This window comes from Chanos chanos, chromosome 3 (assembly GCF_902362185.1).
Source record: "Chanos chanos chromosome 3, fChaCha1.1, whole genome shotgun sequence".
Lineage (NCBI taxonomy): Eukaryota > Metazoa > Chordata > Actinopteri > Gonorynchiformes > Chanidae > Chanos > Chanos chanos.
In genome coordinates this window covers 20,956,430-20,981,850 of record NC_044497.1, presented here as the reverse complement: position 1 = coordinate 20,981,850, position 25,421 = coordinate 20,956,430, and the positions used below count along the sequence as shown (strand labels likewise).

The 25,421-nt window shown below is 40.8% G+C and overlaps 4 protein-coding genes across 5 annotated transcripts in view; all 4 read right to left on the bottom strand.

The window, feature by feature from the left end:
• gnal2 (guanine nucleotide binding protein (G protein), alpha activating activity polypeptide, olfactory type 2) overlaps window positions 1-4,256 on the bottom strand; it is a 40,652-nt gene extending 36,396 nt beyond the window's left edge. Inside the window, exon 1 of the mRNA XM_030768241.1 lies at window positions 3,756-4,256. Within this exon, the coding sequence (XP_030624101.1) occupies window positions 3,756-4,233 (478 nt within the window). The 5' untranslated portion in view covers window positions 4,234-4,256. The remainder of the gene's footprint in view (window positions 1-3,755) is intronic.
• Window positions 4,257-5,850: 1,594 nt separating this feature from the next.
• On the bottom strand, window positions 5,851-7,799 carry tmem14cb (transmembrane protein 14Cb). 2 transcript variants are annotated; one of them, XM_030769328.1, is made up of 4 exons: window positions 7,631-7,799; window positions 7,069-7,170; window positions 6,801-6,930; window positions 5,851-6,492 (listed from the first exon to the last, which is right to left on the bottom strand). In XM_030769328.1, the coding sequence occupies exons 1-4, from the start codon at window positions 7,704-7,706 to the stop codon at window positions 6,435-6,437; spliced, it is 366 nt and encodes a 121-aa protein (XP_030625188.1). In that variant the 5' UTR covers window positions 7,707-7,799; the 3' UTR covers window positions 5,851-6,434. The 2 variants fall into 2 exon arrangements, with proteins under 2 accessions (XP_030625188.1, XP_030625187.1); XM_030769327.1 differs by having other exon boundaries at window positions 6,843-6,930; window positions 7,631-7,782.
• Window positions 7,800-8,506: 707 nt separating this feature from the next.
• pak1ip1 (PAK1 interacting protein 1) lies at window positions 8,507-13,915 on the bottom strand. Its single transcript, XM_030769183.1, has 10 exons — window positions 13,651-13,915; window positions 13,189-13,351; window positions 12,576-12,696; window positions 12,383-12,457; window positions 12,105-12,157; window positions 11,808-11,953; window positions 11,070-11,167; window positions 10,634-10,730; window positions 10,374-10,503; window positions 8,507-8,640 (listed from the first exon to the last, which is right to left on the bottom strand). Exons 1-10 carry the CDS (start codon window positions 13,720-13,722, stop codon window positions 8,507-8,509), a joined length of 1,089 nt encoding a protein of 362 aa, XP_030625043.1. The 5' UTR covers window positions 13,723-13,915.
• A 580-nt stretch (window positions 13,916-14,495) lies between these two features.
• Window positions 14,496-23,860, bottom strand: esco1 (establishment of sister chromatid cohesion N-acetyltransferase 1). The gene is made up of 10 exons (XM_030769908.1): window positions 23,829-23,860; window positions 20,350-22,342; window positions 20,017-20,104; window positions 19,756-19,813; window positions 19,149-19,239; window positions 18,761-18,892; window positions 17,027-17,116; window positions 16,708-16,851; window positions 16,096-16,280; window positions 14,496-15,570 (listed from the first exon to the last, which is right to left on the bottom strand). The coding sequence occupies exons 2-10, from the start codon at window positions 22,339-22,341 to the stop codon at window positions 15,423-15,425; spliced, it is 2,928 nt and encodes a 975-aa protein (XP_030625768.1). The 5' UTR covers window position 22,342; window positions 23,829-23,860; the 3' UTR covers window positions 14,496-15,422.
• Between the last annotated feature and the right edge of the window lie 1,561 nt (window positions 23,861-25,421).

The window sequence follows — 25,421 nt, the reverse complement described above, 5'->3', positions numbered from 1 at the left end:
TTGTATTTTGGTCAGCTTGACTACAGTGTGCGTCGCATAGTAGGTGTAAAAATGTCTAAGGGTGTGTTCACACGTAGCGTCTTTTTGTGATGAAAAACACTGGCCAGAGCATTTTTCAGGTAGAAAGAAACCCTGGCAGTGTTTGTTCCAAAAGGCAGTTCAGAGCGTCTTCTGTTGCTATAACAACAACAGCTAACAGGCTAGTTTTGGTAACGACAAGCGCAAACACTTACCAGAAACTCGTAGAATCCAGTTTGACACCAGACAACCTCTTTATGATGAATATTATGATACAGCTTGGCTGTCATGTAATACAGTTCACTGTGCTTAGAAACTAGCACAATTAACTTCTCCACCGCTACCTTCTCCATTTTTGGTGGTTGTTATAGGAAACGACAAGTCTCACTACTCTGCTTGTGATTGGGCAGCTGTCAAAAAAGCGCTTGACGTAGAATGGTAATCTGAAGGTTCCCAGTCCGATTCTGGCTTTTATAAACTTTTATTTATTGACTAATTTGTTGATATCATGTTCACACACAACTTCAAGTTGTGGTAAATAGGTTCATATTTTTTATGTTATGAAACTGCTTTAAGTGTGTAAAATGCCAAAGAGCTGAAAAATAAATCTAAAGCTTTGTACTGTAATGCGTAATGTCTTTCAGTTAAAATGGATTTTATAAAATTGGCATCGAAAAAAGTATCGCTCAGGAACCGGTATCAATGTCAAGGTATGGGTACGGGACCAGTACCGGTATTGAAAATTTTTTAATGATTCCCAGCCCTACACTGGAGTCTTGTCCTGTTCTCAAAACTTCCATGTCTATTTCAGGGAATCGCGGGTTTGGAAACCATTTTTAAAAAAATCTTAAAAGAATTCCTAAAGGAATAAGCTCTAACAGTCATTAAGGCAATGCTTTTAAAGCAGTGTTTGAGTTCTCAACAGAACACATGAGTCAAATAGATCAAATGTGTTTTTATGTGATTTTATGTGTGAAAAATAGTGTTTGCTTGGCTATTAAGCACTGCTTTCTTTCAGCAACCCACAATCAACTAATCTAGTATAGAGACTAGAAACCCCAACAAACACAGGACTTAACAACAACAACAACAAAACAATATCACTGTGTCACACACAGGAAATGTGTTCTCTTTTCATGCATAAACAAAATCTATATGTTTCTTTGAGTTCTTAAGAAAATAAACTTCATATGGTCCTTTTTGCTTAAATGTAAAGAGCAGAAAAGTACTGCATACTGGAGAGCTCTGTGTGAAAGTAGACACTGCTCATCAAATCAATAGCTGAACATTGCATATGAGAAGATTGACATCAGTCTATCATTTTTGGAAAGCAGACACGACAAGCGCTACACTGACCTGTCTGCTGACAGAAAGACTAGACAGCTAGACCACTCCTAAAATTACACACAAGATCCAGAACATAAGAGATGATCTAGGCTATTGGCTAACAAGCTAATGGCTTTGACTGGTAGACTCTGAGATAAGGATTAACTGAGCATTTTCTACATGAGCACTGTAACGTTTACTGCTGATGTCTATAGTCTTGGCCTGTGATGAAGACTCATCTCTGTGTAATTTAAGGTAAGTGTGGTAGACTGTAGTAATGTATGTAGACTAACACCCCAAACGATTTCAGGGCATGAGAAGTTTCCTTGAGCATAGATTCAACTAATCAAGTATTTCAAAGTTTACAGGCAGCAGCACCTGAAATCCGAGCCAATGTCAGAAATGAGAGAGCAACGTCGAGAATAAGAAAAATTAGTCTTGGAATGAGCATTGGATCCCAAGAAGCAAGTCAAACCAGAACTCTTCAGGGATCTTTTTCTAGGAAGACATACACAGCATTGCTTGTTGCCCATCTGCCAAGAAAGGAAACATTTAAGAGAAGTTCAGCAGAAACTGGGTTTCCTTGTTAATACCTAGCAAGAGGCAAACACTGTTTAAGTGGAAATAACGTAAAGGTAGACTGGCGCACAAATGGACTTTCTGGTAAGGTGAATAGGATAAAAAAATACCTCTACAGCCTTAAAGTCCACCCCTGCGTACCTGGGTTTCTTTATCGGTGTAGATAGAGAGATAATGACTTACTGACACAATCTCAAAAATGACGAAGTCAGCATGATAAATGTGTTTAGCCCAAAATGCTGAAGATGTGGAATATATGGACCTGTTTTACACTGTGAAACAATATCCAGACTTTTTCGTCGAAAGGGAAATTGGCTTTGTTCGTGCCTGTGACCATGCACACTGCCGAAAAAGTGACATTTGGCATTGAATACCATAGATCATTAATAATGCAGACACTCATCTTCAGCTTTCACTGTGAATGGACAACCTTCACTAACAGTCACTGCTAGACTTAGTGCTGCTGTAACAGTATGAGTATGGTGGCTCCAGTCAGACCTCATTACTTCACTTAGGTTAAGATTATCTAAAGACACCAGAGATACTGGTGAGCAAACAGCAACACATGCTTCATTCCAATACCATGCTGTCAAAACTTCTGAGCCGTAAAACCAGAATGTGAATCTTTCGAATTGTTGTTATTTTTAGAGAGGCTAGTAAGAGAGGAAGTCCAGTCAGTCAAAACCTCAACTCAGCTCTACCCTAAACATCCTCTGTCCGTGAACCTGCCTGTTCAACTGAGGGTTTGTTCTCTCCATACAGAAAATGAATCTTCCAATGGGGTACAAAACAGACACTGCTGGGAATATATGTATATGTGTATAAAATTAATTGAGGATTCAGAGTGGCTCCGGCAGATAAAACACACAAGGCCTCGTAGCCGCGTCACAAGCCCAGACGGAAATGTCTGATAAAATACCTACAACAAATACTACCAAGCAACATTATCATATCTACTTAATCTCTTACTGTCATCACAGTGAAGGAACTGCCATGCATCATATCTGTATTCCCAGTACAGCCCACAAATATACTTACACACAGTGCCCTTCACAACTGGCTATGCCTAAACAGAGGTGAACACATTGAGTTTTGTAAAGTGTACAATGAAACAACAACTCAAACTCAAGGAAAACAGAAAGTATACAGCTCACTGTAAAGTAATAAGATATCCAAACAATTTGTCCATTCATATCAACCATTTACTAAATTCACAAAGAATCGAGGCAATATAAAGGGGACACCACACATTTCCTGACCCTCCGGATAAAGGAAACATTCAGGAGAATGAACCTATCCAAGGGAAGGTCCGCCTGGCTTATGCTCGCCCGGAGAGCGAAGTCTAGAAACCTACGGGCCAGGATAGAGGAGAAATTGCGTCCAGTGATGGATGTGGACAAAACGAAGTCATATTATTATATCTTATTTTATCTTTATTGCATGCTGGAAAACACGCTCAGAATTACCAGTTTCGACCGCTGAGCGGATGACAAAAGCAATTTGACAAGACTTTGTGGTGGTTTCGGTAGGAAAGGGGCCTCCAGTTCATAGCCACACGAGTGGAGGAGGCTATACAAAGGGACCAAAACGTGTGCTCGCCCATGGATGTATAATTACTATTAAATTACAGTTCGGGGCGAAGAAACAGCGTCGGCCAGAAAGCAGGAGATTATAAGGCCATGGATATGAGGGCGCACAAAGTTTTCAGCATCAATCACCAAACGCCATACATTATCTAAAATAAACCATGAAAAATACATCAATCTGGCAAAATAACCGTTACATCTTTCAAATCAATCTGCGGACTGTGTCGAGACTGTGCTGTCTCTTACCCAAGAGCAGTAGCCGGTGCGTCTGTTTATACTCCCGTTTGAGCTCTTTCAAGGCCCGATCAATGTTCTTACTGACTCGCTTTGCCTCTTTCTCGGCCTCCTTTTCCTCGACCACCAGTTTATCCCAGTTTTTCTGTTTTTGAGTGCTATGTGTCTGCAGCAGTTGTAATCGTCGATTACGCTCCTTGCCTGTCCCTTTGCCTCCTCCACCACCCCCGTTCTGTATCAGTGTTCCGTCTGTGCTAGCGTCTCTACGGCGGTGCTCCCCGGGAGGGAGTTTGCCGGTGTCCCAGTGGTGTGTTTGGCTAGTGCGTAACGGTGATGTCTTGCTGTTTCCCCCAGAGTCTTCTTGACGAGGTCCCCCAACCCGCGACGCAATAACTGGGTCGGGCGGTTGATCTGAGTCCGAGGTGGCGTTTGAAATGGATCCACTCAGGTCCCCAAACAGACGGGGACGCAGACTGTAGCACAGCCCCATGTTATAGCCAGCCGATTACAGTAAATAAATTTTCGTTCATAAAAACAACAATACTTTCAAAATGTACGTTCTCTAGCAGCAGTTTTGGCGCGCCATTTTCATTTAGGAACAGCAGGGGTGGGATTTACACCCATATTTAATTCGAAAAGGTGGATGAATGTGCTCCGATTTTTGCAATATGTCATTTTGTATTTTCTCCAGTCAACCTACGCTCTCAGTCAGTAGATCACCTGATCCCTTTGCGGACACTGCAGGTCCACCTTACCGTAAATAAACCAAAAGAACAACCTCGAGAAATATTGGCCGCAAATATGATACGTTATGATAAGCTTCGGGTCGAATTTTAGATTTTGATAAGCGTTCTCTGGAGATGTTAATTAGGCCTATAAAAGATGTACTGCGCTTCTGCGATAGGCTATAGAAAGTATCTGGTGATTAGGCGCCATGGCATGGCTTACCCTTGGGACGACATATCCACTAATGATACATTTAATGAGACCTATTTTTCCCTTCCGCTGCCTATATGTGTACAGGATGCAGAACATTACGTAGACCTAGAAAAGGTAATAAAAACCCTACAGCGTTTGTTATGAAAGTAGCACATTTTATCGATAAACTAGTGCTTCATTACTACAGCGAAGTTACAATACTGAACTTACTTGAACGTGAATCAGTCTGGACAACAGGTCTCTCTAATATTTGGACACTAATAACAGATTGTTGAATTCATCGGTTTTTACGAAGTGCTTAATCAAAGTTTAAGAATGTTGCAGTATTTTCTTTTAATGGTATGGGAAAGTACATTTAACATTTGTCATCAAAGTGGCAACTTAAACAGTGCATATTAAGAGCTTAATACCGTAAATGCTTGACGATAAATGCTACTTCTATGTTTAAAAAATGCAGAAATTATGTGCACTCATAAGTTGTACATTGCTAAATGTTCTTTTCTGCCCGGCCTTATCTTGATGTTCATTTACACTCACATTATTCTGTCGTGGGTTACTTTAAACTGCATAAATACACAGGTGTTTTTTCCATATGTGTTTTTATGTTATCTTAATACATTGAAAATTCTTCAGCACCAAAATGCTCTCAAGCCTTTGTGCTATTCACTGCATATGGGCACGTTTGCTTTTTTGAAAATTCAGAATGGTACTTAAGACAGAGTTGCGAGAAACCCAATTTCAGTTCAAATGACAGAGGAAAACTCGACTACACAAAAAGGAAAAAATGTTTTAAAGCACTCCCCCTTAACATGGCATTCGTCATGCACTGTACTGGTTTTAGAGCGGTTCCAGAATTTTTTCCAAACGGCTGAAAGCGGCGTAGGGCCTCATAATTGAAAAAGAATGCTCTGTCTCCATCTAGTGGTTAATATAAAAACTTCACTCCAAGATGTCTTAACCTCATTCCGCGCCCATGTCTTATGATCTGCTGGTGACTGTCTGGTGATAAACGGAGACATTTTTTTTAAACATGATCATTGTGTAGACTCTGATTTAATCTTTGATATTAAGAAAAATGGCATTGTTTTATAAGAGGGCAGTTAAAAGTGAGTCACAAAAAACATCACACAGATGCTGTATTTAGAATGAGGAGATGAGATAGAGAACTGCTCATTTAAGACCACCACAATTCTATCTTCACACCAATCATCTATTTAATGTGAATGTTAAGCTAAGAATAGGATTCAGTACATTGCATTTCTGTAGACACTCTCTGACAGTAACTTTGTGTGGTACAATATTTCAGGATCGTCTTCGCATCCTCTTGTCTTCTATTCCAATTTGGCTATTGCACCATTTTCCAAATAACTTCGCTAAATTTGAAGTTACAGAATGATCAAATTAGTTACAAATCGCTTCATTTAAACTATGATAGTACCTTTCAAAATCATTACATTCTCTTTTAAACATTCGATTGTAAGTCATTTATTTTTGTATATAAAACCTGACTACATGAAGCATATTAAGAATAAATTTGTTCAGGCAGCTTTGGACAGTGTTCATCTCTACAGTGATGGTCTTGCAAAGCCTCCATCTGAGTCCAGTTTCCTCATATCGTAATTCAGACAAGACTGGCATAATGTGAAATCTCGTGTCCTCCAGCCTGTAAGGTCTGTCCAACAGGCTGCACCATGCAGTGTCATCATTTTCCAGAGATCACAAAGCTGACCGTGTTCCTTTGGCTGGATGAGTTTATGTTTTGTGGGTTTTCCTTAGAAAGGCGATCAAAATCTTTGTAAACATCAGGAAACTGAAAAAGAGAAGAGGAAAGAACAGTAAATAGGAGTGCGAAGGAAAAGAAATAAAGAAAGAGATTGGGCTTTGTCCTTGACGTTTCCTACAGGCCTTGCAGATGTGAATGGTTCTGAAAACCCTCCAATGTAAAAATCTCTCCTGGAGTCTTAACCATGACTGGAATCTTAACCATGACCCTCCATCAAAGACAGAATTCCTATTTATCCAAGGTCAGGGCTCTGTGTGGGCTGGAGCAACTAGTGTATGATGCTCTTGCTTTTGCAGTGCTCTTCTCATGTCCACCTGAATGTAAAGGAGTCTAACCTGATTTCTGCTGTAAAATCCTTGAGTATGAAGCAGCCTAACCTCAGTCCTGCCATAAGCCCAGCTGGCATCAGCTTCCCTGAGTTCAGAAACCTCAGTCCCATCACGACTGCTAAAGTCCCAGAGGTACCTGATGTTTTAGAAAATACAATTATGTTTCATTATCAGTGATCATCTTATGAATGGAGTTATTTTTTCACTGTATTTTAGTAAAGATACCACAACACAAAAACAATAATCACAATTATAATCATAACCATATCCTTACCAAGAGACACCCAAATATTTTTGGAATTTTGAGATATATGGTAAGCACCAATTGCAGCTAAAAGTCCACAGACAAGTCCAGCAACAAGTGAAGTGACGCTACCTGTAAGATCCAACAGAAGTGCACACAGATATACATATACAAATACATATACATACACACACACACACACACACACACACACACACACACACACATATCATATACCTATATCTATCTATATCTATATCTATATATCGATAGATAGATAGATACATACATACATACATACATACATATCAGGAGAAGGTAGGCGTCAGTTTTCAGAACAAAACATTCAGAGCTGTGCCGAAACAGGGAAAAACTGGAGAGGATATGCTCTTGTTGATTAAAGCGAAGGACTCATTTCCCACAGACTATCAAATGACAGCTACATGCATATCTATGCTTAATTCACAGGTAAATGTCGGAACGATGGAAATTCTTGTGGCAAAATATTTAAGCTTCATGTTCAACTAGAACAACTTCTCTAGTTGTTATGAGTGCTGAGGATGGGTGCTGGGTCGCGTACGCTTTACGCTACCTGCTTTGACAAAACCAATTATGCCTCCTGTGGCTGTGAGAGCTGCGTATCCATATCCAACCCAGTCAACTGCCATGTCGATGAGATTAATACATCTATATGTAGTTCTTGTCAGTGAAAAGAAGGGCTCACACTTCGCGGATAAAAATGGACTTGACGCTCTCGTGTGAACTCTACTCTACTTCCGCGTTGTTTCCACGGAATGACTTTCAATATAAAAGCACGAGGCCTAAATCACACACGTGTACAGTCTTCATTCAAATTCAGAATTAAAGTCTGATTAATTTTATTAGTTATCTAGGTACCTATAACACGCAACTGAGGAATTACAGAACACAGCTAAAAAGACCGTATATCCACTATCTTCAGAAATGACCACGTCGGCGCATAGTCACACCATACTGAATTTAATTATAAATCCATTCAAACGTGTGTTGAATAGAGATGATGACTCATGAAATGGAGATTCTGTAAAACCTGAGTTCTCCGACATAAGGGCAAGTAAATTCAGTGGTGATTGCACAAGTAACTCACTCAGAAGTATTATATTCATCTCATATCAACTTTAAAAAGACAGACAGACAATGTTCCCATATCCAAAAACAATAACATTACCATATAGACTGATATAAATGGAGTCTAGTGCAGTCTCATGACTGGGATGAAGTGATTAGCATTCAATGACTTCATCACCAATGAACCTTTATGGAAAGTTCTAGACAAGAGTGTGTAAAAGGATGAGCAAGGCAAAATGTGGCCCAGCTCCTTATGAGTTAACAGAATGTTTATGTTAATATATAATAACACTGCCTGACATAGCACATCACTGAGAACAATGAGACACAATGAACAATAGGTTTACAAAGAAAAGCTGTTTTATTGCACTTTCTGCTTCTTCTTCTTCCCTTGCTTTTTTTCAGGTTTGGAGCCACTGTCTTCCTGTAGAACCACCTCCTCAGATGAGATATGCATTCTCTTCTTCTTAGAGAGCTGAGAAGCATCTTCAGACACTGCCCAGAAAAAAATCAAAGAAAGCACACACATTATATATACACACACACACACACACACACATATATATATATACATATACATACACACACACACACACACATGTATTAGGGATGTCCCGATCTGATCTCAAAGATTGGTATCGGCCAATCAAAGCATTTTTTAACTGATCGGTATCGGCTTTACTGAGCATGACCCTAAGCCCGATCCTTTGTTTTACATCAGCTGTCACACAGGTGTTGTAAACGGAGAGCATGATTTGAAGCAGGATGCGGCTAAAATGTCTGCAGCGTGGATATGTTTTAAATTGGGAAACGAAAGCAATCTAACAGCCACTTGTAATGTTTGCAATGCGAACATTTTGCAAGGCGGTAGAGGGCATATTGTTGGAGCGTGAATGGCTGGCGCTTCAGTAACAAGAACTGCTGAGTTGTATAATGTATCAAGAGGAACTGTTTCTAAAGTCATGATGGCATACCAAAAGCTAGGAAAAACTAGTTCTGGGAAGCGTAACTCTGGATGGAAGCGAAAACTCTGTGAACGTGACTGCAGAGCACTAAAACGCATTGAGTCAAAAAAAAAAAATAAAAAAATAAAAAAAAAAAAATCACAGAACCACAGCTACTAAAGTGACAGCAGAGCTAAACCAACATCTTGCTAACCCAGTATCAACCAAATCAGTTCGTCGAAAGCTCAGTGCAGCTGGATGCCATGGAAGGGCTGCCATTGCAAAACCTTTTCTTTCCCCCCATCAATGTTCGAAAACACCTAAAATGGTGCAAAGACCATCAGAAGTGGACAATGGACCAGTGGAAGAATGTCATCTTCTCTAATGAATCATCCCTCACGGTTTTTCCTTGTTCAGGATGAATTTATGTATGGAGGAAGCCAAAAGAAGCTCTTGATTTCAATTGCCTGACCCCAACCATTAAGCATGGTGGCGGTTCTGTGATGGTTTGGGCTGCAATATCATGCAATTCTCTTGGTCCTGTGTTAGCACTGCATGGCAGGGTTACCTCTAAAGAGTATTTGTCAATTTTGGGTGACCAAATTCACCCAATGGTCCAAACACTCTTTCCAAGCAGTGACGATAATGTGCCAATTCACACTGCTAAAATCATTAAAGACTGGCATGAAGAGCACAACAGTGAAGTTGATTGGCCCCCACAATCACCAGATCTTAACATAATCGAAAATCTCTGGTATATTTTGGAGCAGCAAGGAAGGAGCCACTTCCCTTCACCATCATCTCTGAGAGAGCTGGAACAGGTTTTGCTTCAGGAATGGATTAAAATTCCCTTAGCCACTGTCCAAAAGTTGTATGAATCTATTCCTCGACGTATTGAAGCAGTTATTGCTGCCAAAGGGGGACCAACTCGATATTAAATAATACAACTGTTATTTAACAAGGTATTTCCATTATTTTGTCCAACCCCTGTGTGTATATGTGTGTGTGTGTGTGTGTGTGTGTGTGTGTGTGTGTATATATTACTCACCAACGTCAAAACACACACTCTTGAATGCACGCTGAGAGAGGTACATACTGTCTGACGTTACATGATCTGATAAGCCAGAGATACTGTGCAAACACAACCAGCCGAGTAACAGACTCTTGCCTCTCTGATGGAAACTCAGGCCCTACTAACAGCCGAGCATAATTTAAAACAATAATAATGCAAATCAGAACCCAAGAAACAGGCATGTGAGACCATTGCAGGCCAGCTGCTAGTACCCTGCGAAGTTGTTGCTTGTCCTGTGTGTTCTCCTGAGTCCTTCAGCTCTGCTGTGGACTGCCAAACAGACAGACACGTCAGCCTGGCTGTCGTATTCACCTGACCAAGCAGCACTGGGGGATCCAAGACCTAAACAAAGAAAAATGTTCAAGAAATAACTACAGAGAATCAGTACCGAGGAAATGTCACCTTTAACTCTCTATGTCTGTTTTGAAAGCAGCAGTCTTTGCATTAGAAGCATAAGAATTGAGAAACTGACCTCAAGATTGACTTTCCACAACTTAATGAATCCATCATTTGATGCCGTCACAACGACACAGGTATCTTCTGTGGTGAAGCTGTCGATGGCTTTCACTCTGTCAGAGTAAACACACGGACACATTTGAGCAGGGTCAATCTCCCATGCTGTCTCATCCACTCACTGGAATAAATGTATGCTGCACCAAACAGCGTGAAAGCCATCATTGCTAATTCTGCCACTGATTCTTCTTATGTTATGACAGCACCAGTTGAAGGACAAACTTGAAGTTACAAAGCATGTTTGGGGCCTTCAAAATTAAGAGAAGTACTGACCAGGCATTTGTGAATGTTGCATGAAAGGGAGGGACTTTAGAAAACAGATTCACATGTACAGGTGCAGTCATTTATGACAGGTTTGGGCACTGACTCAGTGTCATAAACATGAAAGCATGTACCTGGTCTCATGGGCTGTGAATTCACACACACACTTCTGTGATGTCAGATCATATATTCTGACAGTCTCCTCATCCCCTGCCACAGCGAGCAGGTTCTCCTACAGGACACAAACACAGCAACACAAGTTATACATTTCACTGTACGGACTTCAGCCCAGAGACATTATTTTATCGAAACAAACTAGTGAAATCACACAGCTTCCTTTGATATCCAGTAAAAGGCCAAAGCTGACATGAATAATAGTCCTTTATATCCATATTTCTTTAAAACTGAAGTATGACAGAGTGACACATTTCATTTATTAATGTGAGCGGACAGTGCTGGAGGCCCATGGGTGTTATGACATTTGTCAGTCTGTATTTAAACTACTTCATCAATGATGTATATGTTAATAATCACAACATTCAGATATTAAAATAAAACAAACGAAGATAAATCAGTTTCAAGGGAAACAACAAACAGTTTTGACATCTGTTCATGATTCTAAGGACTGTTGGCACTGGTTTGTAAACAGTCAAAGCTGTGGTCTCAGCAAGCACACCCACAGAAACAAGGGCAAAACGCTAGACCCTGGGACTCACTTCTCAGAGAGACACATGGCTCAAAATAACTACCTGACTTTTCATTACTTCACTTTTTGTTTTCCAAAAGTCACTGAGAAACATGTAAACAGCTTTGTTAACTTTACTGGGGCTGAGTGCCAAGGTTGGTGAGATATGTTATACGTGTGTTTTTACCTTCAGGAACTTAATGGTTGAGATTCTCTTTGGGTTTCTGATGGTGCTGATCACAGAGGCTGTGTCAAGGCTGTAGACGTCTACTTTCTCATTGATCACCACCACATACTTACTGCCCTCAGGAGACCACAGCACGATGTGTGCATCTGAAAAAAAAAAACAAAACACACATTTCATTCAAAAAATAAATCAATCAATCAATAAATAAATAAATAAGTACTGCTTCACTGTGCTGGGAAAGAGGGTACCACAGAAAGGAAATTTAATAATAAATATTGAAATTTGTTTTTCACTTACTTTGTTTTATGTTTTTGATGAAAGCTGACCTTCCATCAATTAGATTCCAAGTTCTACAAATAAAAAAGTCACACAAACTGCACACGTAACTCATAATTTCTGAACAACAACATAACTACAAAAACAGGAGGGACCCAAACTGAACAGGTAAAAAAAATTCAACTGAGACCAAATCATAAATAGCACATATTTCAAACTTCTAAGTGACATAACAGAGGGTTTATGAATTTAAGACAATCATACAGAGTAAGACAATACTGTAGAGAGATGGAACAAACCTCAGTGTCTTATCTGTTCCCACAGAGAGTGCAAGTTTGCCGGACGGGTGGACAGACAGTGCAGTTAAAGAGCCTCTGAAAAAAATATACAAGAAAGATGTAATTTAATAAACACATTAATAATAAGTAATAACAAAACACACTAATTAAATCTGTATGATCTGTAAATATAGCATTGTTTTAGAATACTGACTTGTGAGCTTTGATGGATTTGAGGCATTCCCACTTCTTAGTGCTCCAGACACACAGTAAGCCGTCTTCCCCCCCACTCAGAAGATGGGAGGTGCCATAAAACTGCAAACATGAGATGGAACCTGCTCCCAAACAGGACAGGACATTTCAGCAACAACAATTAACTCTACTGCATGTTTAGGGCCTTAACTGACATTCAACCCAAATTAAACATATTACAGTTTACATTACAGTAACAACACAGTTACAATAGCAACCTAATCTGACATTACGTGCTGGTAGGGAAAGAATGCTATGGTGCTCTTTTACATTTACTGCTAAAGAAATGACTACGGTCTTACTAAGGATAGGTAGAAATATCTACATACGTGGGACTGTGTTTCAAAATATTGTTACTTAGCAGTTTTTATAAGGCGAGCCCAATCAAACAATGATACAAACACATCTTACACAATATGTCCAATATTTCAGAACGTCTGAAGGCAAGATTATCCTTACTGTGGTGCCGCCACACAGTGTGCGATTCAGCGCCAGTTTATTCCATACGTATTTGACCACCTTTCTTCGATTACGAACACACTAATGGAAAAAAAAAACATTATTGTTTTCCTTACCATCGTGGTGCAGTAAAGACCCATGTTCAGTTCTCTTCTTCATGTCATAAAGCTGAATGGTTTCATCCTTACTCCCCGTAGCGATAAACCGCTCACTGGACGCCACTGAAGACAACGAGGCTGTGTGTGCGTGATGTGTAAAAACTGGCGTTAATGTCCATTCCTACAGGAGACAACAGGTGTTCGTAAGTGGGTTGTGGAGATCATGGTTTCTTTTCTTGTTTCGCTAAAATTTGCAAAATCAACCAGTGACCACGATCAGTTCCTCTTAATGCATCATTTGACAATCGCACAACAAGAATAGTTACTACTCTAGCGGAAAATACATAAAGTTATAAAAGTACCGGTAGACATGTTCCTGTAGATGTACAAACACTGAATCCTGCTTGTTTTGACGTAATGCCCACACATTAAGACTCCTTTCTTAAAATAGAACACACTGAACTGGACCACAACTGATACCTTTTCTCCAGGACATACTCGATAACCAAATGCTATCTGTTCGTAACTTCCAGTGATCAGTTCCACCAGCATTTCTCTGCGTCCGTATTACTCACGTGTCGCTGCCGAATGTTCAATAACAGAAAGGAAGGAAAATTTATACAGTGACACTGACTCCTCTATGATACTAAAAGCGTCTTACACTATTTGAACCGTGTAAAAACATCCAGACGAAATTAACAAACAATTAATAACACAGTTCTTAACCAGAATCCCATCCGCGTGTTGGAAGGCGAGCGACTCTGTAACTTCTTCCGGGTCATTATAACTGACGTAAAAGCGAAGGCTGTAAAAACATCCATCAGTTTGGCGCGATAGAATGATAGTTAAACCTCTAGAACAAAATTTGTTTTTAAGAGTTTTAAAAATAATTTGATCGTTCTTGGTAATGTTCTTCTATGGGCATAATTGCAGAAATGACTAGATAATGTAATTTCAGAAGCTATGTGAGCCGAATCCTGAGCGTTGATATTTACTGGGGCAGTTTTTCAGCTGTAACCAATCGTGAACTCGCCCGCTTAATTAATTACATCAGGAATGTGACCATCACCAACAGACAGCGAGGTTTTGACAATGTACTATCTTGTCAGTATCCAAGAATGACTGGAAAACACGGCATAAGCAGTGTTTTTATACCTACTCATCACCCTAGTGTATTTAAAAGGCAACATTATCATCACACGAGTCCGTGATACTCTGAGAAGGGACGGGGGTGTTACACTGATACGGAACGCAAAGTCATGATTCTAGAGTCATGTTATATTATTTTGATAAAAATACATACAATTCCAATAAATTTGTGATCATTCAAAGGTATAAGTTAGAAATCAAGTGTATGACACAGTTTTAAAAACGAGGTGAGATGCTTTCAGGACAAAGCTCAACTACAGGAGGGTCATTTTTCACTTCTTGTAACAAATAATGGGTACAGTATGTCTGTTTGTCCTCTTGTACTGTGTGGTTTCATGAAAGAAACTGTTGTGAAATTGTTTGTCTTCTATTGCTGTAAATTCCATGCGCGTAAACCTTTTTAACCTCAAAAAGTTTTGTCCATATATAAACAACAAATAAGTAAAATATGTTTTCTTTTAAAATACTTGGAGGGGTGTAGGTTAAAGGGAAGATTGAACTCCCAAGAGTCAAATTCTACATGTCTGTCAAACCTGAGATTTAAAAGAACATTTTTTTGTGGTTAGCAGCCTCAGGACAAAGGCATTGCTTGCAGTAGTGGCTTATTTTTTGTTATAGTTCATTCAACTTCTCAGGAGCTCCCAAAAGGACAGGGCCAATTGAGTCCACAATTGTGCACTGGAAAACATATACACCCCCACCCCCCGTCGGTCTGGTACAGTCAATACAGAAGCTTCCATCAAACTAGACCTGAGTGAACAGGATATGTTTGTCACCAAACAATGAAACAGCGTTCAGTTATTGTGCAGTGCTACTCAGTCTACGGTACATTGACAAGAGGAGGGATAAGAAGGATAGACTGGGGATGTTGTAACTGAATCCTTGACCAGTGGCTGAGACGTGATCTTCCTCTTTCCAGATGAAACTCATGATTCTGTAGAGAAGGAAAGCTTCACCAGTGCTTCTTCCTGCGCTTGGTTCAGACTCTTACCTGTTTTTTTGGGTTTTTTTGCTCTGTTTCGTTTAAGGACACAGCACATACTTCTGTAATAATCATGTCCTTTTCACACTGAACTCTGTGGACACAGCGTGTCTAGACACAGTCAGGTTGTCTGAGTCCCACTGACAAAATTATAGACTAAAAACTGGGAGGTTCCACAGTAATGAGTGGCAAAGAGCTTGCCGTCAGGCGTTGGGTCTGAGAAGGCAATCTCATCTTTGCTCAGATATGACCCATAGATGAAATTATTCCTGTAAAACGAGAACAGAGAGAGAGAGCAAACACTTAAACACTGCAGCTACCATGACAACAAGCCATAGTGTTTACAAAAAAAGTTTCCATTCTGATTGATCCCCACACTATATTTAGTTTATACTGAATTCTTTCTCAATAAAAACAAAGCCTCTTCTCATTTAATTGTCAGATTTAACTCCCAGTGCTGATGCTCCACAGTGTCTGTCATTACACTGTTAACCAACACAGGCTTCGGTGACTTCAGCACTCAGAAATCAAAAAGATTTACTTCAGTCTTTTTATAACAGGTTCTGATGGGCACAATAAGGAATCTCCACTCATATTTTCACATCTGAAAAATGGTAAACTGAGAATATTTAAGCCACGGTGCTTGTAAATATGTGTGTTCTGCCTGGCAACAAACAATGGCTTTGGTATGAAGGCTTTCAGAGGTAACAGAGTGTATGAGTCCCAGTTGAAAGCCAGTGTCGTGCAGCGTGATGCTGTGCCATGAGGTGTGAGTCTTAAGTTGTGAGGCGGACCTGAGACACTCGATCATACGAGAGGCGATGCCTCTTCTCCTCATCATACTGAAGACCCAGATACGACTGATGCCACACAGGGCTGGCTCTGGAGTAGTGGAGCAGCACCACGCCCGCTGACGCTCAAACATCACCTTTTCCCCTTCAGAAACTTCTGGAACAGGTTCCTCAATCACTCTGTAACCCTGCACATACATACATACACATACACACACACACACACAAAATAACAGATATAGTACTGTGGAAAAGGTTGTCCTGAATTCAAGACAAGAGATGATCTGAGACAATGAAAAAAATAAACATAACTAAAAAAGAAAAGTACTCATATAATCCAGGAGAAAAGCAGAACTGTAGTGGTCAGTTGTGGACGCCAGAAGGTCTTTTAAAAAGCTCAAAGGTAAAAGTTCTTAGCTAGACCCAACACAAGGCGGAGCAGCAAGGTGGCTGCTCAGCATTACATTGCTGTAAGAGACGGCAGAACCATACTCAGGCTAATCCACCTTCTGAAGGACTTGCAGACATTAATGTTTCTGAAATATAATCCAAAAGACAACTCCCAAAGAAAGGCAGCAGACACACACGCACGCACGCACACTCCACCTCGCTGACCTCTTGAATGTGCTCGGCGATAAGGCATCCTGCCACCTTCTTGTCATTGGAGATGAAGAGGAAGGTTTTGGTCTGCGACGGCACCTTGGTCTCCACTTGCTGAAAGCCCAGATCATTGTCCACCATTTCCCTTATCTCCTCCACCTTTACACAGACCACACAGGACAAACATGTTGTGCCTGATCAGAACCAAAATTGTGGGTTCTGACCCTACAGATCTACAGAGTCAGTCAGAAGCAGGCTCTGAGAAAAGGGCCTTCAGGCAGACAGTGAAATGCAGAGTGTGAATATATGACAGGGCAACACAGTGAAGTTCTACCTTTTTCAGTGCATATTTGGGGTCATCTGGGAGGACAAGAATGATTTTGCCATCTGGGTACTCTCCAAGGATCCTCTCCTTCTTCCAACCCTGTGTTTGGATGAAAATGGTAAGTTTGGATGTGGCTCACAACACCTGATGTACTAAACACTGTAAGCACTCAGCTCCATGACCTGGGCTTCTGCAGACCACAGTGCAGAGAACCAAAATGATAACAGAGAAGTTATCCTTCTCCGCGCCAGGAAACCACAAGACTAAAGCACCTGATCCTACACCCTAACCACCTCAGTGTTTTACAGTTTATACCCTAACCACCTCAGTGTTTTACAGTTTATAGCATTTTACAGTTTATATACACATAAACATATTATACATATATACAGACACAGTCAGCCCTCCGTATCCACAGGGGGACTGGTTCCAGGACTTCCTGCGGATACCAAAAACCGCGGATGCTTAAGTCCCTTATATAAAATAGTGTTAGTATATAACCTATGCACATCCTCCTATACACATGTTCAGTACAGACGCAAACATCATAGGTCTAACTATACAATACACGTCAGCAACAACGTAACATTTTCTTTCTTTCAACACGTACAGATTGCTATCGTTTAGTCACCAAAAAAAGAAATACATAGAATAAAACACAGAAGTACATATAGAAATTGTAATTTTAAATAGAGAAAATAGAAATGTTTTAAAACACAAGTAGCAAATGAACAAGATGTGAGGCGAGCAATGCTTAAAATGAGTGCTGGAGAGAGACTGAAGATCTGTAAAATTACCGGAGGCTGCAGCAGAGCATGCCAACACATCACTTCATTCGCGTTGATTCAGCCTAGTGTTCGGCGGACGGCAAATTCAAGTTTTGCTTTTTGGGACCTCCTGGAGGTTTTTTTGGGGGGGGGCCTCCTGGAGGTTTTTTTTTTTGGGACCTCCTGGAGTTTTTTTTTTTTTTTTTTTCAATCCACGGTTGGTTAAATCCATGGATGCAGAACCCAAGTATAAGAGGGCTGTATCATATTCATTTATTAGTATATGTATATGTGTATGTACATATACATATATATACACACACACACATATGTGTGTGTATGTATATATTTACATATTTAAAGATATATGTGTATGTAAACTCACACACACAGACAAACACACACACATATATATACACACACATATATATAAAGATATATATAGTATATAACTGCCAATTCAAACAATTTTCTCCTCCACAATCACAGATGTGTTTATTTACAGTGAGTCAGTGGTCCCTCCATTCTGATTAATAAACAGTAACATCAATTGTCAACTTACATTTATCTATATATATATATATATACACACACACACACACACACACACACACACACACATACATACGTGTGTGTGTATATATATATATATATATATATATATATATATATATATATATATATATATATACACACACACACACACACACACACACACACACAGTAGGCAATTTGTAGGGGATGAGGGGGCATGCCATCCACCTTGTTAGCAAGGTGACCACAATGTGTCCCCCTTGTTAACCTGCCATGCCTCTATATACTCTATGTAGTGTCAGTGACCATCCCCCTGTTACAATATAGCAAATCACCTACTGTGTACACAATATATATATATTTACACACACACAAACACACATTTTCTATCAGAGGCTAGTGTGTATGCTTGTGCTGAGAGCCAGTCCTGGACAGTACTCACCACATATTTGACTGCACTGATGAACTGGTTATGAAAGAGCAAATGCTGGCTTTCATCCTCTGGGCTGGCAGGAGAGTACAGCATCCCGCACACACTGCATGTCACTGCACCAAAGGGCTTCTGCCTCACATCCTACAGCATTTAGACAGACATTCAGTCACCGACAGCATCCAACACACACGCACCCACACACTCTCGCACACACGCACACTCTCATTCACACACACTCTCACACCTCTAAACAGCAGTCACTAAAGAGATTATGTAAAGGATTACATAAAAGATCACCGCTGAATGGAAAACAAAGTGCTGTGATAATTCTATCAGTGGTATTAACCTGCTATGACACAGCACAGGGTCACCTGTGTTTGATGGACACTGGACTTACCATGGTCTGTGGCCCCTCCTGGCTGGGAGCTTTCACACTGTTCTTTACTTCTTTCTGAGGTTCTGTGTCACACACAGAACCAGAATTACCGCTGCAAAAAACACAAACACTCAATCAGGTTCTCAAACATACTGTAAACACTACAGAATCACCAGTGCAATAAAAAAACTCGCCCACACACACACACATACAATCCACTTATCAAAATTGCCACTGCAAACACACACAGAGACACAATCCAGTTATCAGAATACCACTGCAAAAACACACACAACCTGGTTATCTAACATATTCTACTCACTAAACCCCATCAGAGGACATAATCAAGGGAAAAATAGCTATTTCTTTTATCAAGTTATAACCTACACTCCGCAGAACCAGATTATCACAAGGTCCTGTTCAAGATATTTAATCATAAGCACAACCAAGTCTTAAAGCATCTTCAGGAATCTAACGGCTGACCATTACAACGGCTACAGGAGCATAGCTCACTTTTTCTGTCATGACTATCAGGCCCCAATCCCCTACACTATCCCTCTTCTGGACTTAATGAACTATCCAGTCCACTCCACAAAGCCCAGATATACAGAGACTGTTACAACTGTACCGGTTCACACTGTCCATCAATGACTTTTGGATTGGTTCTGTTTTCGGAGCAGCACCACCTGAAAACAACGAAAGAGAGAATGTTAGAATATTCAGGCTAACATTCTCTGATAAGGGATTATATTGAAACAATACATATCTTATTAGAATTGTTTTTGTCTCATGGAAAACCATGAGCCCAGAGTAAACGCAGCTAAACAAATTACTTTTCCCTGTTAAACTTTCATCATTTCAAAGCATGGAGTAAAATGTAGGGCTTTACCTGTGGGACCCTGGGCCCCAGCCTGCCTGGCCACAGGGGTTTTGGGCTGCCCTGGGGTCAGAGGGGTGGCGGTCTGTTCCACACTGGCCTATTTAACAAACAGAACAGAAACCCCAGTCAAAGGTTTCCCCACAGGAGCATAAAACACTCAGACACTGAGAACAGAAACACACTCAGCCCAACACCTCCCTCATCATTTTAAACACGTGTAAACATTTTTTTCTCTGAAACTCAGCCTTATGGAAAATTTATTGATGGTAATTAATCTCGTCCATTCATCCAACATGCTTGGTTACTGTACAAAAAATATAACAATAGCCAATTAAATTTTACCTCATTTTTAACATTTTTGGGTGTTGCTGGTTTGCACGTCTCTTCCTCTAGTCCATCCAGTTCGAAGTCTTCGGCGGAGTATTTGGGTCGTGGAGTATACGGTTTGTACTCCAGTACAGGCCTGGTCTTGGGACTGCTGATCCCATTGGGCATGGGAGGGGCAACGGCAGGCAGTGCCCGTCTGGGTTCGTTTTGAACAGGTTTGGGGGCTTTGTCTTGGGTGGGTAAGTGGGGCTGGACAGTAGCTTGGCCGGGAAGGCCTGACTTAAAGTTAGTCTCTTTGGTGGAGCCATCATTCACAGAGGCCTGATCTGACTTGAGCTTCTTCACACGTGTCCAGGTAAGCTTGTCCCTCTGCAACTCCACCTGTCGCAGCCTCTGAAAACGTGACAGCTTCTTCTTCTCATGGGCTTTCAGAGGCACTGACACATGGCTGAGGAAAAATCGTTTCTTGGGCACATTTTGCTGGGGCGTATTTTCAGGAAACTCCTCGGGAAGGGTGGCCACTGTAGTTTGGGGACTTGTGGCGGAAGCAGGTTCTGGCGTCGTCTCAGTAGTCCCATCTCTTCCCTGTGTTTCAGCAGGCTCTTCTTTTGCTGTAGTCCACTCGTTGTCCTTCTCTTTTGGGGCTTCAGCGGTATCTGATGCGATGTCATCTGCTATCTCCTCACACAGGGCAAGAAGGTTGAGCTGTTTATTAGGGACCCTCTTGGCGGCCGCAGCCCGCTCTTCTGCTAAAGCTGCCAGGCGGGCCTTGGTCCTGGCCTGAGGGTTCATCGCCTGCTTTTTGGGTGGCTCTTCACTATTAGCTGGAACATCTTTGGACAGGTTCCCTGCTCTCCCCAGGGGAACAGACTGATTGGAGGCACTCTCTCCACACACTTTGCTCGATCCTTTCTGAGCAGTCTTCTCCTGGGGCTCCTGAGATGATTGCTGGTTATTGTCTGAGGCACCAAGGTCTCCACACGCACACTCCACACTCTCCACTTCAACAACACAGTGTTCAATCTCAATGTCACCCCATTCCTGAGGACACCACTTGTCCAGGGAACATTCCAGAACATCTATGGCACCGCGGTCATCCGTACTTTGTAAAGAATCCCGAATAGAACATGTATTTACAACCTGTAACTCATCCATGTCAGATATCTTTTTAGCAGGAAACGAGTGCTTATTCAAGCTGGTCTCTTTGATAACTTGGAAAAGTGCCTCTAAAGGAGGCGGAGACTTTCTCATCACGTCCATTTTGGCATCCAGACTGACAGTTATTTTGTCAATGGGCTCAGGTGAGAGCTCTTTCTGCTCCTCAGGAGATAATCTGGTTGGCTTTTTACCATCAGACGCCTCCCCTGGGCAGTCCTGAGCCTCTGCTGAACACGGCTTGGGTGTCTGGCCTTTCGGTCCAGCCACCTTCCATTTCATGTCATTTTCCTGAGGCTGGAGCGACGCCTTGGCTTCAGCCAGTGGACATGAGTGCCTGGAGAGTGGGGGCCTACCATAACAGTGATCGATCAGCACAGGGTCGGACAATAAACCGGATGAGTCTAAACAGGTCGCAACTGCTGTCTTTTTCCCTTCAGTGTTCAAGTGTTTAGCAGCAGAGACAGATCGTTCATATTTTTTCACTTTCCTGCTCCCTTTGGCCCGTCTGTCCGTTAATGTTTGGGCAAGCTTGTCTCCAAGGTCCACAGAGTCTTTTAAGACCTGGGCTGATCTGGAGCGCTGTGGTTTTGAGGGTCTTGCTGCAGAGTCATTAGACTCTCTGCGACGTCTACCCTTAGCTTTTCTCTTCTGAGTCGTTTTCAGTCTGGAGGACTGACGGGTGGGTTTTGCTGGTTTTTTGTCGTCTTTCCCCTGCGACGGTGATGGCTTTTTCTTGGGCCGAGTCACTGACTGAGGCCTCTTCTCCAGCGATGGTGTCAATCTTGAATCTAGCTTTCTTCTTTTAGTTTGAGGATCCACAGATGCCATTCGCCTTTTAGAGGCTGGCATTCTAAAATCAATCAAACAAAACACAGCTAATTTAAGGAAAAGTACTCCACTAAATGAATCAGGTGTGTTAAATATAACATTGGGCAATACTATTCAATTCTATAAAACTTGAGTGGGCACTGAACAACATTCTCTGACCAATAACATTTAAATAGTTAACCTTGAATAAGTAATTATGCAACAATTCCTTAGCTTTAGCTTTCCTGTTCACAGTATCCATTGTCCTAATATGTTATACTTTATCCTTATAGTTCATAAATGTTACAAGTAATACTTTTTTCAAAATTTAATTCAACGCATCTTTGATTATATTGTGCAGACAAAGCTATGTGCAAGCCTGAGATGAGTAAGACCAGAGCACAAGTACTGCTTCCATAATGAATAAACAGAACTCACTGCCTAAGCACTCAGTACATGGGTAAGTCACAATCAACTAGCAGACTGGGCTTTGCAGTCCCATAAGTCTTCCCTCATTTTATGGAATAGAACTGTACCTAGCATTCAGACACTACATGACTCTTTGTTTAGTGAATCAGATGTGCAGACCTTCAGGTGGGACATGTGCTAGTCTTAAAGATGGTCATGGCTTGACTGCTCAAACATACATAAACATGTTAGTTGGCTAGCTAGCTTAAAAACACTAAAAATTCTCAAATGTTCATATAGATTCTTCATCTCGTGAGAAGTAAAACAGACTGCATCTTTACAGATTACCTGCACGTGATTCAAAGAGAAAAATGTTTATAAGTTGAATGTACGTCAACCGTCTAATTTAGGAAGCTATAGTACTGAAATGGCATAAAACTAAGGCATTCAGAGTGCTGTTCCTAATGCTATGGTATATTAGGCTTGTACTAATGCACTGTTAACTTAGGCCATCGGGCTCGTGGTACAATGCTACAACTCGCTAACTGCTCACTGTAAGTCATTCCAATTACAACATAAAAGGCAAAAACAGAAATTTTGAATGACAACTTGGCCAAAATAGTTTATAATGTAAACCCAAATCGGAGATGCTATCCAAATTTAACTGAGTGTACGCGTCCACTAAGGCTGTAAACTCGGGTGACAAGTCATTAGCAATGACATGGAGACTATGTAACTAGCTAACAACAAAACTTGGACAGTCCATTTAACTACCGTTTGTGAGACTAAAATATCTCACTCCTCTCTCTTACAGCGCCTTCAAATGAAACAGCACGTCATTAGGAACAATTTATACCAGTCCTTCTGGACTTTTCTATTTGAAATGGAGGTGAGCCAGCGTTACCAAAATATTCAATCTAACGTTACTGTCGCAAGCACTTAGCCAGCTATATTAGCATTTGGCTAGTTATGTGGCTAAACACGACTTATTCAGATACTACATCGTCACACATCATCAAGTAAAACCATAGCTGTCCAGCGCTCGTACAGCATAAGGGTTAGGCCGACACAGTTTAATTAGCTTAAGTCAGAGAAATGTTCTATTGTAACTATAAACTTACTTTGTCGTTCCTGTTTCCAAACAACAGCTGTCTTTCCGATACGGCGCAAAGTTTATCTCTATTTCCGGAGCTTTGCTCTTCTTCTACGTCGCGTTTGCTCCCTCGCATGTATTATGCCACCCACTGTACCGATAGTGAAACTACATAGAACAGTACATTTGATGTTTTGAGGCGTAAAACTGGTAGTCTAACGTTTTTACGAGTGCTAGTGATTTTTTTTCAAATTCGTTTAGAAGAACATTCCAGTGATATATCCACTGCGATGACTATAAGAATGTGAAACATGAAAGAACTTTTACAGTTGTTTTGACCCCTGAAACACTAAAAGTCATATTTTCATTCCCCGTGTGTTCTCCTTTCGGCAATAGCGATAAAAAACAAACGAAAAAAGATTTGTCTCTAATTCCATACCTCGTGCATTACACCGGTGTTGGATTAAGATCTTTGTATACTTGTAATTTGACCATTTTAATTGACAACAAATTCACGGCAGGTTCAAGGGTTCGGTGTCTTATGTGTTGGTCTGACGGTTTCGTTCTGATATTTTGATGTATATGGGATATGGCAGGGGAGATCATTTCACGTTTATAGTCGGCAACAGAAGGACTTAGATTTTAGATTTTTTTTTCTTACAAAACGATTGCCTAGAGTCGTGTTTCTAAATCCATTCCTCTGGGCCTTTGGTCCTGTATGATTTACGTTCTTGTGCTGGTATTTGATGCCCCTGAGAGATATATCAGGAGACTTCTTTAGTTAACCTAGTGAGTTAAAAGTAAAGAATGTCCTAAAAGTAAAGTTAAAAGTAAAGAATGTCCTAAAAGTAAAGTTAAAAGTAAAGAATGTCGGTATATGAGCAGTTCTTAGACAGTCCTAAATCGGTATATTAGAAGTTCTTAGACAGTCGAGTTTTCCAATATTCTGGTTTATCGAGAAATTGTGCTTAACGAAACGAGATGACCCTGATAATCTGCTGATGAACCGTCATAGTTGGGCGAGAGAAAAGTGCGGAGGGTCTCGAGCACATGACTGAGAATCATTGGTCTTCATGGGTAAAATTGGAGTCGACAAGTCTGGGCACTGGACTGTTGTACACATTTGGAGTTCCCGAATTATGTCGTCTGTGATACGCACTCCAGCCCAGGCGATGGCGTTGCGTTTTCTGTCAATTAATGGCGTTATCCGATATTTTTCATAGACGAAGAAAGCTCCCAGAATGCCGTGTGAGGCGCGCTATCTGAACCGTGTCTGGAGACAAGATTCAGACAGTAAATGGTAAGATTGTAAACATATCCCATGAATTTTGCATTAAAGGCGTAATGGAATGTAGCAAAGAGCGACACTTAAGTTCGCGCTGTGAGTTACATAATTTAGAACATGTTTAAGTTAGTAGTTAGAATTAGTTAACTTTAATGTAGCCTACTAATTGTGGATTAATGTTAGCGTTGTTAAATTTACGACTGAGTATTACTTTAGATTGAAACTGTTGTTTGTTTTTTTCCTTGGAGTTTTTTTCTGTTGTTGACTGAAAAAAATCATGTGTATTTGACTGTCTTGTACAGTATCTCTTCACGAGATGTTATGTACTCACTGGTT